The sequence below is a fragment of the Zingiber officinale genome, chromosome 1A (genome assembly GCF_018446385.1).
Source record: "Zingiber officinale cultivar Zhangliang chromosome 1A, Zo_v1.1, whole genome shotgun sequence".
NCBI classification, from domain to species: Eukaryota; Viridiplantae; Streptophyta; class Magnoliopsida; order Zingiberales; family Zingiberaceae; genus Zingiber; species Zingiber officinale.
This window is the reverse complement of record NC_055987.1, coordinates 139,139,698-139,156,540: the sequence shown is the minus strand read 5'-3', so window position 1 is coordinate 139,156,540 and position 16,843 is coordinate 139,139,698. Positions and strand designations below refer to the sequence as shown.

Genomic DNA, 16,843 nt, shown 5'->3' with positions numbered 1-16,843 from the left:
TTGACAATCTCAAATCTTAACTCAACTTGGCTTATTTACCGCCATAGAATCAAGACCAAAGTTCTAGATAAAAGTCGTGGAAGAATATATTCTCAGTGAGCAAATAACCTTCGTACCCCTGTTAAGTTAGAAAGATTACTACAAACTGTTTAACCAATATGTAAAACAAAATAACTTCTCTTGGCACTAACAAGCAAGCTAAGCTAGATCTTTCATTTTGATTCTGATTCTTTACATGAGCTGCAGTTATCTCATATATTACAAACATCGATAGGTTTTGTTATGATTTTCCAGCTCTCTTCCATTGCAAATTGCAACTATAATGGATTTATGTTTTACCCATATCTGTAATATAGCCTACATACTCGCTTGCTACAATAGTTACAGGGATACAATTATTAGGCAAAATTACAGGTACATGATATACTAATTGTATGTCCTTTAACAGTTCGCATATAGCCCCCGGGGCTATGGTGTAACAACAGAGTATTCAGATTGTCACTCAGATATTCGTGATTCAAGCTCTAGCTATGATGAATTTGTAAGAATTTTTTCTCCAAATGGGTCACGTAACTAAATGATGCTAGGCTCTTGATCTGCCTGCTGCGAGCGCTTTCCGATTTACCCTGACGGTTGGTGGGAAACTTCCATGGGACTGGGCCCCGGTCATCCCAGGTTGTTACCCTGTCTGATTAATTATTTTTGTTAACAGTTTGCATATATTAAAGGATACAGATTTATTTTAATAGGAAAATAATTAATTTTTGATAGACGCAAATGAACTCCCACTTCTAATCATTTGGCGGATATAAATTAATCTAATAATTTATCTCCCCTCGTCGCCTGGAAGGAACATAATTAATTTTTTTTACTACAATTTAACAGTTTTCATATTCATTATCATATATATGTGAGTTTTAAACTTTTCTCATTCCAATGCCTTACAACTTTTTTCTCTCTGAATTATTTTTCTTCTGTTTCAAAACTCCCTGGATTAATCTGCGTTTTTAAGCCTTAGGGACAAGGTGTATGTAATCAAATCCAAAGGAAGAAGCCGAGAGGAAAACGAAGGCTCGACCTGACTGACGGACAGAGATGCAGTTGGCTCGGTCAATTTTGAAACAGGATCTCAACCGAAAAGAAGATGGAATTGGTAAATGATGGAATCAAATAACTCTTGGTTCGCTTAAATTTAAAGAGTAAAAGAAAGATCTTCATACTTGTGCCAATTCATTGTGTTCTACTTCTACCAAATCAATAATTTTTATTTAATTTGAAATTAAAAAAGATTTTTTTTAATAAAAAAACACTAAAGGCCAATCTGGTCCTGAAAGCATTGTCACGAGATGATTTGTTGTCTGGTGTGATTCGTCTTTTACATAGAAAGCACAATACTTCACTATGAGATCCTGAAACTCGTTCAGAACATCGGAGAAATCTGCAAACAAATTTAGTATCCAAGACCGGTGATTACTGCAAAACTAGAACAATGAGAAATCACAAGCACGCATTTCGCTGTGCGACTATAGCGAATCAACCAAACGCCTAGGCAAATATCCAAATTCTCTAGTATGAAAATTACAATGGCCATTTCCTGGGACGAATTTGAAGCATATGTTACCCTACAAGCAAGTTGCTGATTCTGAAATCCCTCCGATCAGAAAATAACATCACCACACGATCATACCTCAGCAAGGCATCTATAAAACAAACAGCATATTAAACTTTGAGGGGTAATTTGAGGTCAACGCTCCGTTGCGTGATGACAAAATCTGATGCATGGACTTTTCATGGAGAATCCTTCTCTAACTGTAATCCTCACTTGAGCAGTTCAAGCGCCGTCTTCTTCCTTTATGGAAGAATTGGTCAGAAAATCAGATAACCGACTGAAATTTCCAGTTACTAAGATATAACATACTATCAATAGTATCTGGAGAACACCCCCTCTTGACTCATCGCTCGCATCCATCTTCCCACGACTTCACAAAAAGATATAAGCTTCTCCACTCCATTTTCAGTTATCTGATCAAAAAGGTATGGATGAATTTATTAAAGGAATGTAGATGCATTGTTCAAGTATCAAATTCTAAGAGAACTGATCGTTACATGTATAACAGAACTTGCTATATTCAGCATTTCAAGCAACCATTACGAATGGACTTGAGCAAATTAAATGTCAGCTGCAAACTATGGTAAGTGACAGCAAAAGTTGACAATACAATGGCTGTGAAAACAACTTGATAATTCATACCAAAAAACAAAAAATCCATCAGAATGGATGGTACTGTTTTTTTTCCTTAGATCAAGAAATCAAAAGATCACAGTCAAGATCACATCCACCACTACACAATCAAGGTAGATACGTGCCCCAGAAATCAGTAAAGATCAGCCAATCAATTTGGTCAATCTGTATCAGGATCAGGTCAGTTTGCCAACTATGGTGAATAAACAACATGGTGTTGCCTCTGATGTAGTAGAAGTGGAGACAAAAAGGTGTGAAACGAAATCTCAATAAAATTCAAGAGAAAATAGTGGTGAGTGGTGACGATTGAAACTTCGAATATTCAAGAAGAAAGATGCACTTGAAAAACTTAAGGATAATTTATCACCTAAAGACAAGATATAAAGAAAGCAAGTGCACCTACATACAGATGGCCGAGGACAATATATGTTTTATCATGAGAAAAGAGAATAGAGAAAGAAACTTATAAAAATTGTAATATTTTCATATTACAATTTCATTGAATTAGAAAAAACTTATAATAATCTCAAGAAAAATTATATAGAGGATTCAGGTGGAAGCGTAGCATATATTAAAAAGATGTGTTAGTGTAGCATATATTAAACTAATTAAAAATATATATGAGGATGTAACAATTAGAGTGAAAACTTCAGGTGGAATACTGAAGCATTTCTAATAAAGATAGAATTATATCAAGAATAAGATCTAAGTTCCTAACTTTTTACAATATTCATGAACGAACCCACATCCAACACACTGTCTGTGTGCATGTTATTTATACATGATATTATTTTGATAGATGAGACGTGTGAATAAGTAAATACTAAACTATAATTTTGGCAAGAAAAGGTGAAAGGTTTTAAGTTTAGTAGAGTAAAGACAATATATGAAATTTAAATTTAACAATATTAAACGTAATGAGACAAAAAAAAAAGACAATTCAGTGCACGAAACTCCCGCCATACGGGGTCTCAAGGAAGGATCCATTGTACGCAGTCTTACCTTACTTTTTGCAAGAGGCTGTTTTCAGGTTTCGAACCCGTGACCTTTTAGTCACATGACAACAACTTTACCGTTGTGTCAAGGCTCCCCTTCATTAAACGTAATGAAACAATTGGTAACATAGAAGATGACGAGTTAAGTATTTAGAATCATTTTTTGCAAAATGCAGGAATTGAGCGAGATGTCTTACATAGAATACAAGCAGGATAATTGAAATAGACACTAGCGTCAGGTATTTTATGTGATCGTAAAATACCTCTAAGGAAAATTCTACAAAACAATGATTAGACCTGTTATATTATATGGCGTTGAATATTGAGCTTTGACTTGAGCACATAAGCAAAAGATGAAAGTTGTAGAGATGAGGATGTTAAGATAGATGTGTGGAGATACGAAGATAGACAGAACAAAAAATGAGAGCATTAGAGAGAAAAACGGAGTTGCATCTATTGAGAAAAAACTTTGAGAAACGTGTTTAATATGGTATGGACATATACTTACACGACCAATAAATGCCCCAATTAGGCAATGTGAAATGACAAATATGTACATCAAACCAGGAAGACTAAAAAAAGACTTGGTTAGCAACAATAAAATAAGATAAAATTTATTTAAATATAAATGATATAGTAGGGAATAGAGCGTAAGGATCTATATAGTCGACCCATTTAGTGGGATAAGGCTTGGTTATTGTTGTAAAATTTGATTTAAGATTTCTAAGATGTTTTACAATATGGCTTGGTAAGAAAATGTTAAAAAATAGTACATACCTGCAAAACATTTGCCATGACCACTAACAAACAAGCTTAATCATATCTTTAAACCGCATTATTATTCATGGAATATGATGCTCAGTGGTATTTAAGATATCCAAAATAAAAGTCACATGAAGATTGAGAATGATAATGAAGTTATGCTCAATGGGAGCACTTGTTAGAAAATTCATAAACCTCGTATTTACATGTTTGATCTAATAGCATTTTGCCATGTTGGTATATGCTCAAATGATGGTTCTAAGATACCAACTTAATAGGCAAGGTAATTTGCATTTTGTTGAACACCGTTAAACATGGAATCAAAAAATAAATATGGGTTTTCCCAAATGATAATCAAATTAACAAACAAATTAAACTCAGTTATTCTAGAGACAAAAGATTTACTAAAGCACTACAGCTAATGCCATCAAGACAAACTAACACATTTAAAAAAAAAAGAGTAAAAATAACCTAGTTATAGCTATATTTTACAAATTACAAAGAATGTGTAAGAACAGGAAATAGTTTGTTCACCAGATATAATTCAGTTCCTGTTCTGCTTCTTGGAGCGTCTCCTATTCCTTTCACTTTCATCTGAACTAGATCCCGACTCAGAATCTGACTGGGAGCTTGAGTCGCTAGAATTTTCAGGTTCATCTTCCGAATCAGTTACTGATTTTTGTTGTTGCATAATTAGTCTTGGCATGTTCTTCAAATATTCTCTCAGGTTTTCAGTGATACCACCCAACCCAATCGATGTGAAAAAGTTGATGGAAAATCTTGTATTTTTAGGGTTATCCTTGGGAAATATAGACTCAAATGAATCTTGCATAGTAGTATCATTGAGTCTCTCATTAAGTAAACGAATTCCTAAGTGCTCAGACAATTCCTGCAATGAAAATTTTATGACTAAATACTGAAGATTCAACTAGATACCACAAACTTATTACACTGAAATTTACACATACCTGAAAGAGAATCTTAATGAAGATTCGAGAAGAGGAAGTTGTGTCTTCCTCAGTCAACCGTATATAAGCAAGCACATGCCAAGGAAGTGCATCCGTTCCAAGCAAGTGAGCAAAGAATTTTGCTACATTGCGCAATTTATTAGTTTCAAGACGATGTATCATAGAATATTGCTGAACAAAGCATTTCTCAAAATTTTCTTGATGAACTTTGTTAATCATGCAAAATCTCTGCCCAAGAAGACCATAATATCGTAGGTATGTTCTCTCTTGGCTGCAGCATTCCAGCAACATAATACATAATTCCATCTGTGCATAAACAAAATAAAATAATAAGTCCATTTATTTTAAGAACTCTTAAAAGGATGTCAAACAAAAATGATATGAGATATATTATATGGAAACAAGTTAAAAGAGATGCCATGAAAAAGGTATCACATGAGAAAACATTTAGCAGCCATATGAACATGAACTTAACTTTCCAGAGACAGAGGAAAGATCAAATTTTGACACACCTCCCTACAGCTAATACAGCAAACAATACTAAAAGCATGTACAGGAAGCAAATTCAATTAAGAAACTGATAAAAGAAGAAAAACTATGCAAAACAGAAAATGCAAAGTATTGTGTTGTCGTCATTGTAAATACTAAATACCATGGTTGAAACAAAATGCACCATTTTCCACTTCCCCTTGTATATCTTGTTCAAGATCATTAATGAGTTTTGAGAACCTAAAGAAGCTTTGAAATGTCCGTCCACATTTTGCATCAATGCTGAAATCTTGATAAAAGTTTTTGTGTTGATGAAGAATAGCTCATGGCATTGTCGCTTCATGATATCTTTCACCAAATGATGAATGGCCAAATAAACTTTTAGCAGAATTTTCCTTGAGTATAACTTCAAATCTTAGCTAGTATTATTGTGATATTAAATGGAACCACATGGACTGCTTTCTAAGACATGGCCTTACTTTTAGGGTCTATTTACTTCCTGATAGGAGCAGTTTCCTGAATAAATGGGCACAAACTACATACACAATTTCTTTCTCAATTTAAATAAAATGTGGATCACAATTAACAAAATGGTTTATAAACTACAAAGGTAATTTAGTACTTGCCATTCCACATCAACTGAGTGAAGCTAGTATTTCTTTCCCAATACTTTCGTAAAACACTAACATTAGCATTCTAGAACTTGATAATTGAATCATAATTAGGTCTATATTATACCATAAAAAATATGTATTAGATTAGTAAACCAATTGAAGCAATCAATACTTCAAAATGGAAATACTAGTTCATTCAATTGCATACAATACTTGTCAGAGAAGAGTCCTATTATAAATGAAATATGCTAAAGGCATCAAGCTTCACTGTACAACCAACCAATAAATGCACAAAAACAGCCTCCTATCATGAAAACGTAATGATTAAAAATTTTAGTCACTGAGTGAATTTCAAGGATAACCATGGCGATATATGATAGATCAAAAGAATATCCAGCACTAAATACTTACCTCCTGACCAGGCTCAAGTTTGATTTTTAACAATTTATGTCCAGCCTCCTCAAAATCAACACTTGACATGATTGTAAGATATATAGTTCTTCGCAAATTGACAAGATTTGTCTCGGTTTCATCTTTTATCTTCATCATCTCATCATCCTCTTCCTCAGATTCTTCTTCATCTTCATCTTCATCCTCTGAAGCTGCATCAGAATCTTCTTCATCATCAGAAGACTCATCCCCAAGAATGGTTTTCTTCAGATTCTCATATGCCTTCTCGTCTTCAAGAAAATTAGGATTTGCCTTAAAAACATCTGCACAGATAGAGAAAGAATTATGAGAGCTTCATTTATAAATGTGAAATGATCTTCGAAAAGGATTTCAATCCAACACTATTACCAAGATTAGTCTCCGGATCAATCTCTTCATCAAGTGATATCTCATGAGTAAATTGGTCCTCTTGCTCAACAAGATCCAGTTCTGGACGAATAGCAGGAAATCCCTGAACAACAATTTGATCAAATGAAATACTTCAGCCACTAGCATATATCAAGGTTGGCCAACAAATATGCACATTCAAGCATCTAGGTTGACAAACTCTACCTGAAATTTTGCTTTTCGTATGGCAAAAAGGCCTTCAATCAGAAACTGGACCCTTTTATCAATTTCTCCTTCATGAAGTATACCACGAAAACGTTCAAAGATACCTGCATTAACATGTAAACCTTGTGATGGTAAGAACAGCACTGACTAGAACTGACCCAAAATATGATTGCAGGCAACCATATTTTGCCAGAAGCATTTAGTAAAATGGAATGTGACACTTCAAAAGCAATTAATATACAGATAATGGATAAAAAGCAGAATGTTGTAGTTTGAGAAAGCATATGTTTAATAGTCATATGACAAGGAAAATGAGTATTATTATAACACGTCAAAGGAGTTAAGAAGTTGGAAATATTGACAGGTTTAATCTCAGCAAATTGCAATATGATCTAATGCGCTAATCCAAAAACCTTCTCCAAATTTGAAATTATAATACATTATAAGCATTCCCCATATCTGAAAACTATTTATACTCAAATTTTAGTAACATTTATTCATGATAATATTTATTTATTTAATTGCCTTTCTTTCTCAGGTAACATCCTAACTAGTTCACCTTTAAGATCGAGTACAAATATACTTCCTAATGACCAAAAGACCAATCACTAAAAATAGTGCAAAAAATACCAACATGCAACAATTAACTAAATCTACAATTTTTTTAGTAGAAGAAGAGTAACTTACCATGGAGTCCTTGAGGTGAAATATCTTGAAGTAATGCACCACATTCCTTGATAAATCCAACAGCTACCTGAACAAGAATTAACCAAACAATAAGATTAATTCAAGAAAAGCACAAAATATGTCAAATAACATGCTATATTTACCTCTACACTGTCATCTGTAGGGTTTTCCAATAATATAGTGAGAAGCTCCAGAGCAATGATCTCATGTGCCACCAGTTGATTCACAAGATGGGCAATGAACTTGGTTGCAGCAAGTAGTTGAGGCTGCAAAGGAATAACATCAAAATAATATAAGAACTGTTTTAAATCTGATCAAAACACGAGAACTAAACGATCAAAGAGAAGTTCTTACCTTGTCATTCCTTTTATAAGCCCTCTTGAGTTGCAAGACAATTCTCACCACAAGAAGCCTACCAATCTCTGGAAATTTAGTATTAACGACTGCAACCAATGCAGAAAATACATCAGTAAATCCAGGAGAAGCCATTTGAGACTTCATGCATGATCGGCAGAAAAGCCCCCTTCCACGAATTAAATTCTCAGAGAAGAGCTCAGGAATAATGTTCTTGATATTGGTAGCATTGACTTTATTCACCAAACCATTGATACTTTTTCTGAGAGCGTCCCAGCTCAGTCGCTGGTAAGCTTCACTACTCTTATCCTGCACTTCTCGCATCAATTGCGCCATTCTGTGAGGAGGGATGTAAATACCCCCCGTCCTTCCCATGTTAGAATCTGGCATAGGTGGAGGCTGACTATCTAGCTTCTTTATCTCCTGGTTAGGTAACTTATCTCCCTCTGCAGGTTTTTCTTCATGGCGTTCATTGCGTTCCTTGTGATTTTCCCGTCTTCGTGTACCTTTTTCCTTATCCGACCAATCACTTTCTCCTTCACTGTCTTCACGCCGAGGGGTACCCTTTCGTGCTCTTGAGCGGCAATCTCGTCTCCGAGGTGGACTATCCTCTCTCTTCTCCCTGCGGCGGTCATCTCTATCACGGACTCTGCCACCATCTTCATGCTTACGTCTCCGCGGACTCCTGTCTACATTCTCAGAGCGCCTTCTTTCCCTCTTTCCCTCCTCTTCGTCCTCTTCACTCCGCCTCCTGTCCCTCTTATCAACCCCGTTGTCCTCATCATCAACAACACGCCGCATCCCTTCCCTCTTCATCTCGCCGTCGCTCTCGCTATCTCTAGCGCTCCGCCTTCTTTTCCGTCTCCTCTCATGATCGCTTTCTTCGTTGTCAAACTCTCGCCTCCCATCAGATCTGCGGCTCCTCAATCTTTCCTCAAGATGACGCAAGGGTTTCGAATCCCTAGCACCTGGTGGACTGTAGCCGTTCCGACGGTCATAACCCACGGCGACAGCTCCGTGACTTCGATGGCTGCTTCTGCTGTCGTAGGAATAGGAATCGTCGGAGTAACCGGCCGCCATGAGGAATCCGCGGACGAATACACAGCTCCTAACTTAAAAAAACAGAGATTAACTGCCTCAGGATTCAGGCGAACCACTTTAAAGATTCGGATGAGAGGATGTTGGATCTTTCCCAGATGTAAAAGCAAACTTAAAAACGAAATCTCGTACCGTAGTTGGAACGAGAAGGGACGCCGACGGACCGGAATATGCACAAAGTGAAGGCAAGAAATCGACCGGAGGTGTCAGAGGTACCTTGGAGGCGACGAGAAGGAAGAGATGAAAAAAAACCCTAACGCAAGCGACGGCGCGAGGAGGAATCAAGAAAAAGCTTCGTGACGGTTTGGATATTTTTTTTTTAAGGCGATAATGACTGAACCGGCCGGACGCAACGTCAAATTATAGGCCGTGAGCCGGTGTCTCTGAGCCGTACCGTTTGGCGAGGGTTAGTATACGGTTGTGTCGGATAGACTTGTGTGGTTATTCATTATGACATAACATAAACCTTCCCCTCAGGAAACATATAAAAAATTCGGTAAAAATCAAGGGCCTTTTTTAAAAATATACATCCCTTTTTAAAATATATTTTAATATATTTTTTTCCCTAAAATATTTTTATTTTAATTTATTATAGCATCTATCAAAATTAAAGTATTAATTAAAATATAATATATTGAAATCACATTGACCCTTTATAATGAAATTATATTAATTAAAATATTTTAGTATAAAAATACTAAAGAATTATTTAGGTCTTTAAAAATTCGAATTGTTTGGATTTTCGAATGTCACTCATACACTTTCCTATGAAAAAAATTAATTTAATTTAATATTATACTTATCTTAATAAAAAAATTAAGAAAAGTATATTTTTTAAGCCTAAAATATTTATAAAAGCTTTTTTGATCATAGTGTTGTCAATTCTAAGATATAAGACTAAAGAAAACTATATTTTTTTATATAAAACAACCAGAGAAAATTAATGATAAGAAAAATTCATAATAATATGCCGCGGCTAAGTCTCAAACTCTAGATTATTGATTGTTTCACTTGTGGAATTACTAATAAACCTTAGAATTATTTTTAGTGAGAATAGAAAAAACGGATATTAACGTAAATTTATTTTAGACTTCACCAAAATTATAAAGTGTTAGGGGCAAAACTTAATGTGTCCGAACATATTTTCTTTCATGCCTTATTATTTTTTTATTACAAAAGTATCTCATATCAAATTTCTTATTTAAAATTTAGAATTAAAAAATTATTTTATTAAATTTAAATATCCATTTTTATTATACAATACATCAACTTATTTATAATTTACCATAATTATTATTATTTTTTTCTCTTATCTATAAAATGAAAAATAATATTTTAGTATTTAAAAAATGAATTTCAGTCTTTCAATTTAAATACAAAGTATGCAAATACTTTCACATAGATGCACTAATATAAAGATTAACACGAAGATGACGATGCTCAAATTTCGATCTGTGCTCTCTACTATTGAATGGTTTCGAAACCCTAGCAACCGGTGGACTGTGGTCATTCCGACGGTCATAATCCGCGACGACAGCTCTGTGACTTCTTCTTTCACGATGGCGGCTTCTACTGTCGTAGGAATTGTCAAAGTCACCGGCCGCCATGGTATCACTGACTGTCTCCCGCTTCGAATCTTACAATCAGGGTTTGAGATCATGAAAGAGGAACGACGTGGACGAATACACACCTGGCTCCTAATCTAATAAACCCTTTTTTATATATAAATTTTACATTTACTACTACTAAATTAATTTTCTAACCAAAATATACATTATTCCACTAAAACTTTTTTTTTAACAAAAAACTTAATTAACTCCATAAAAATTCTAACATATGTTTTACTCCCCGCCTATTTCAAAAATATGAATTTAAATTAATGCATTTATATATAAAATCTAGGGGTCAAAATTTAATGCGTTCGATCATATCTTCTTTCATGCTTTGACTATATTTTGTACTACAACTAGGGGTCATCATTCGGTTAATTCGGTCCATAATTAACTGAATTAACCGAATTTGTTATTTCAGCTAACACTTAATTAACTAAATTTATTTAAAATAATAATAAAAAAAATTTATATAAAATTAATATCAAATTAACCGAATACTCATCCCTAACTAAAAGAGTATCTCATACCAAATTTCTTATTTAAAATTTAGAAGTAAAGAAATAACTATTTTATTAAATATAAATATTCATTTTTTAGTATACAATACATCAATTTATTTATAATTTACCATATTTTTAATTATTTTTTTCTCTCATATATAAACTGAAAAATAATATTTTAATATTTCAAGAATGAATTTCATTCTTACTATTTTATTAAAATAAATTTACGTTAATGTCCTTTTTTCTATTCATACTAAAAATAATTCCAACTTTTATTAATAATTCCACAAGCAAAACAATCAGTGATCTAGAGTTCGAGACTTAGCTACGACGTATTATTATGAATTTTTCTCATCATTAATTTTCTCTAATTGTTTTATATAAAAAAATATAGTTTTCTTTAGTCTCACATCTTATAATTGACAACATTATGATCAAAGAAACTTCTATAAATATTTTAAGCCGACGATGTTAAAAAATATATTTTTCTTAGTTTTTTATTAAGAAAAGTATAATATTAAATTAAATTAATTTTTTTCAGTTGTTTGTTGTAGGGATTCTCTAACGTCACCCTTGCATTATTGTACTCTTGCATGGGTTTGACGAATCTTACCCAAATAATTAATTTTTTTTTCCTTGAAATTATATTATATGTCGATCACTAGTTTATTATTATATAAAGTGTTAGGGTCAAAACTTAATGTGTCCGGTCATATTTTCTTTGATGCCTTATTATTTTTTTTATTACAAAAGTATCTCATATCAAATTTCTTATTTAAAATTTAGAATTAAAAAATCATTTTATTAAATTTAAATATCCATTTTTATTAGACAATACATCAACTTATTTATAATTTACCATAATTATTATTATTTTTTTCTCTTATCTATAAAATGAAAAATAATATTTTAGTATTTAAAAAATGAATTTCATTCTTTCAATTTAAATACAGAGTATGCAAATATTTTCACATAGATGCTATAATATAAAGATTAAAACGAAGATGACGGTGCTCGGATTTCGATCTGTGCTCTCTACTATCGAAGGGTTTCGAAACCCTAGCAACCGGTGGACTGTGGTCGTTGCGACGATCATAATCCGCAATGACAACTCCGTGACTTATTCTTTCACAATAGCGGCTTCTACTGTCATGGGAATAGTCAGAGTCACCGGCCGCCATGGTATCACTGACTGTCTCCCGCTTCGGATCTTACAATCAGGGTTTGAGATCATGAAGGAGGAACGACGTGGACGAATACACACTCGGTTCCTAATCTAATAAACCCTTTTTTTATATATAAATTTTACATTTGCTACTACTAAATTAATTTTCTAACAAAAATGTACATTATTCCACTAAAACTTTTTTTTAAAAAAAACTTAATTAACTTCATAAAAATTCTAACATATTTTTTCAAAAATATGAATTTAAATTAATACATTTCTATATAAAATCTAGGGGTCAAAATTTAATGCATCCGATCATATCTTCTTTCATGCTTTGACTATCTTTTGTACTACAACTAGGGGTGATCATTTGATTAATTCGGTCCATAAATTAACCGAATTAACCGAAAATCGATTTAGTGTTAGCTAACCGAATCAAATCAAAATTTTATTAAAATCGAATTAACCGAATTGATTATTTTAGTTAACACTTAATTAATTAAATTTGTTTAAAATAATAATAAAAAAAATTTATACAAAATTAATATCAAATTAACCGAATACTCATCCCTAACTAAAATAGTATCTCATACCAAATTTCTTATTTAAAATTTAGAATTAAAGAAAGAACTATTTTATTAAATTTAAATATTTATTTTTCAGTATACAATACATCAATTTATTTATAATTTACCACATTTTTTATTATTTTCTGCTCTCTTATATAAAATGAAAAATAATATTTTAATATTTCAAGAATGAATTTCATTCTTACTATTTTATTAAAAATCTCCCCTAATTTTGATAAAACCTAAAATAAATTTACGTTAATGTCCTTTTTTCTATTCACACTAAAAATAATTCCAAAGGTTATTAATAATTCCACAAGTGAAACAATTAGTGATCTAGAGTTCGAGACTTAGCTAAGGCATGTTATTATGAATTTTTCTCATCGTTAATTTTCTCCGGTTGGTTTATATAAAAAAAATATAGTTTTTCTTTAGTCCCACATCTTATAATTGACAACACTATTATCAAAAAAGTTTCTATAAATATTTTAGGCCAACGATGTTAAAAAATATATTTGTCTTAATTTTTTACTAAGATAAGTATAATATTAAATTAAATTAATTTTTTGCATAGGAAAGCTGATTTGTTGCTGGGATTCTCTAACGAAATTATATTATATGTTAGTGTTAGGAACATATTTTCTTTCTTATTATTTTTTTATTTCAAAAGTATCTCATATCAAATTTCTTATTTAAAATTTAGAATTAAAGACCCATTTTATTAAATTTAAATATCCATTTTTATTATACAATGCATCAACTTATTTATAATTTACCATAATTATTATTATTTTTTCTCTTATCTATAAAATGAAAAATAATATTTTAGTATTTAAAAAATGAATTTCATTCTTTCAATTTAAATACAGAGTATGCAAATATTTTCACATAGATGCTCTAATATAAAGATTAACACGAAGATGACAGCGCTCGGATTTCGATCTGTGCTCTCTACTATCGAAGGGTTTTGAAACCCTAGCAACCGGTGGACTGTGGTCGTTCTGACGATCATAACCCGCAGCGACAGCTCCGTGACTTCTTATTTCACGATGGCGACTTCTACTGTCGTGCAGTGGCGTAGCTAGGATTTTAGACCAGCAGGGGGCAATTTTAAAAATATAAATATTAGTATTGATCAATATTTTTCACTCTCTAAAAGTATAAATTTTGAATTCAATGAGTTAAAAATGAACTTAAATTCAATTTTTTTTAATTTAGCCCTTGATTTTAGTTGAAACAACGATCTGTCGACCGTATCTATGAGTCAAAGTCAAAGAATCATTTAGATGGAAAAGGAAGAGAAGAAGGATGTAGTGAGGGGGAGATGCCCTATTTGAAGTAGGTATATCTCATATTTTCTTAAAATATCTTGACATTCATATTTCACCTAATTTATTATTAGCATAATATTTTAGACATATAATTACTTAATTTAATGACTAGCATTTTTCCAACCATTCAAAAATAATAATAAAATTGATAGTAAACTTGACAAACAAATAAAAACATAAATACGAAAAATTGACACCATATTTTTTTTAACACTTAAATCTGTAACGAAAAAGATCAAACAAGAAACTTTCACCATAATCCAAAAGGTATTTGCTATGGATAATTGGTGTAGTGACGATGCCGATACTCGTAGCAAACAACGGCAGCTGCCAATAATATCGTGTAGTGACAATAATGTCAGCGGTAGTGGTAGAGAGGAAAACACAAGAAAAAAATAAAACACGATATTGAAGACAAATAAAAAGATAGGAGAGAGACGGGAAAAAGAAACCAGAGACAAAAAATAAAACATGGTCTAATTTTCATTGGATTTTTTTTATGTAAAATCCCATAGAATGTTAAAATTTATAATTAAGTTTTTTTTTCCCAATGTACAATTTTTTTTCTCAAAATTCAAGGGGTGTGGTCGCACCCCCAAAGCTCCACCTAGCTACGCCCCTGCTGTCGTGGGAATCGTCGGAGTCACCGGCCGCTATGGTATCGCTGACTGTCTCCCGCTTCGGATCTTACAATCAGGGTTTGAGATCATGAAAGAGGAACGATGTGGACGAATACACACCCGGCTCCTAATCTGATAAACCTTTTTTTATATATATAAATTTTACATTTGCAACTACTAAATTAATTTTCTAACAAAAATGTACATTATTCCACTAAAACTTTTTTTTTAAAAAAAACTTAATTAACTCCGTAAAAATTCTAACCTATGTTTTACTCCCCGCCTATTTCAAAAATATGAATTTAAATTAATGCATTTCTATATAAAATCTAGGGGTCAAAATTTAATGCGTCCGATCATATATTCTTTATGCTTTGACTATCTTTTGTACTACAACTAGGGGTGATCATTCGGTTAATTCGGTCCATAAATTTATCGTCGTTGTCCTCATCATCTGCAACGCGTCGCATCCCTTCCCTCTTCATCTCGCCGTCGCTCTCGCTATCTCTAGCGCTCCGCCTTCTTTTCCGTCTCCTCTCATGATCACTTTCTTCGTCGTCAATCTCTCGCCTCCCGTCAGATCTGCGGCTCCTCGATCTTTCCTCAAGATGGCAGCGCAAGGGTTTCGAAACCCTAGCAACCGGTTGATGGCGCAAGGGTTTCGAAACCCTAGCAACAACTCCGTGATGACGGCTTCTGCTGTCGTAGGAATCGTCGGAGTCACCGACCATGGTATCGGGGTTTGAGATCATGAAAGAGAACCACGTGGACGAATACACAGCTCCTAACCTAATAAACCCTTTTTTATATAAATTTTGCATTAGCTACTAATAAAAAAAATTTCTAGTTAAAAATCTACATTATTCCACTAAAAATTTTAAAAAAAACTTAATTAACTCGATAAAAATTCTAACATATTTTTTACTCCCCGCCTATTTCAGAAATATCAATTTAAATTAATGCATTTCTGGAAGTGTGCGAGTGTTATGTTATTCCCTTATGATTGAGATATAATCTTACTATTTTATTAAAAATCTCTCCCTTTAATAGTTAAATTTGATGAAGCCTAAATTAAATTTACGTTAATGTCCTTTTTTCTATTCATACTAAAAATAATTTCAAGATTTATTAATAATTTCACAAGCGAAACAATCAGTGATCTAGAGTTCGAAACTTAACTACGGTGTATTATTATGAATTTTTCTTATCATTAATTTTCTCTGGTTATTTTATATAAAAAAAATATAATTTTCTTTAGTCACACATCTACAACACTATAATCAAAGAAACTTCTATAAATATTTTGAGATCAAATCCTCTGTCTCCAAATTTCTCTGTCCCCGTGTCCCGTTGCCGATCGGACGGACCAGATTACATCTCAAGGATGTCTTGCACATCACGAGGATACTGCACACATCTTAAAGATGTCATGATACCTTAAGATGTAATCTGGTTCGTCCGATCGACAGGGAACACGAGGACAGAGAAATTTGGGGACAGAAGATTTGATCTGAAATATTTTAGGCCGACGATATTAAAAAATATACTTTCTTAATTTTTTACTAAGATAAGTATAATATTAAATTAAAATATTTTTTCGCATAGGGAAGCCCGTTACAGTAGTTTATTATTGGAATTCTCTGGCGTCACGCTTGTATTATTATACTTATTACATGGGTCAGACGAATCTTACCCAAATAATAAATTTTTTGTGCTTGAAATTATATTATGCGTTGATCACTAGTTTATTATTATATAAAGTGTTAGGGAAACTTAATGTGTTGGAACATATTTTCTTTCATGCCTTATTATTTTTTTATTACAAAAG

The 16,843-nt window shown here is 32.6% G+C and overlaps 1 protein-coding gene across 3 annotated transcripts; it reads right to left on the bottom strand.

The window, feature by feature from the left end:
* Window positions 1–1,428: 1,428 nt before the first annotated feature.
* LOC122035367 (pre-mRNA-splicing factor CWC22 homolog) lies at window positions 1,429–9,536 on the bottom strand. 3 transcript variants are annotated; one of them, XR_006126967.1, is made up of 11 exons: window positions 9,344–9,536; window positions 8,114–9,225; window positions 7,903–8,025; window positions 7,760–7,826; window positions 7,073–7,176; window positions 6,869–6,971; window positions 6,482–6,783; window positions 4,968–5,273; window positions 4,534–4,888; window positions 1,919–2,022; window positions 1,429–1,849 (listed from the first exon to the last, which is right to left on the bottom strand). XR_006126967.1 is itself a non-coding variant. In XM_042594781.1 (10 exons), the coding sequence occupies exons 2-9, from the start codon at window positions 9,191–9,193 to the stop codon at window positions 4,544–4,546; spliced, it is 2,430 nt and encodes an 809-aa protein (XP_042450715.1). In that variant the 5' UTR covers window positions 9,194–9,225; window positions 9,344–9,536; the 3' UTR covers window positions 1,429–2,022; window positions 4,534–4,543. The 3 variants fall into 3 exon arrangements, 2 of the variants coding, with proteins under 2 accessions (XP_042450715.1, XP_042450721.1); XM_042594781.1 differs by having other exon boundaries at window positions 1,429–2,022; XM_042594787.1 differs by having other exon boundaries at window positions 1,429–2,022; window positions 8,114–9,221.
* Window positions 9,537–16,843: the final 7,307 nt, after the last annotated feature.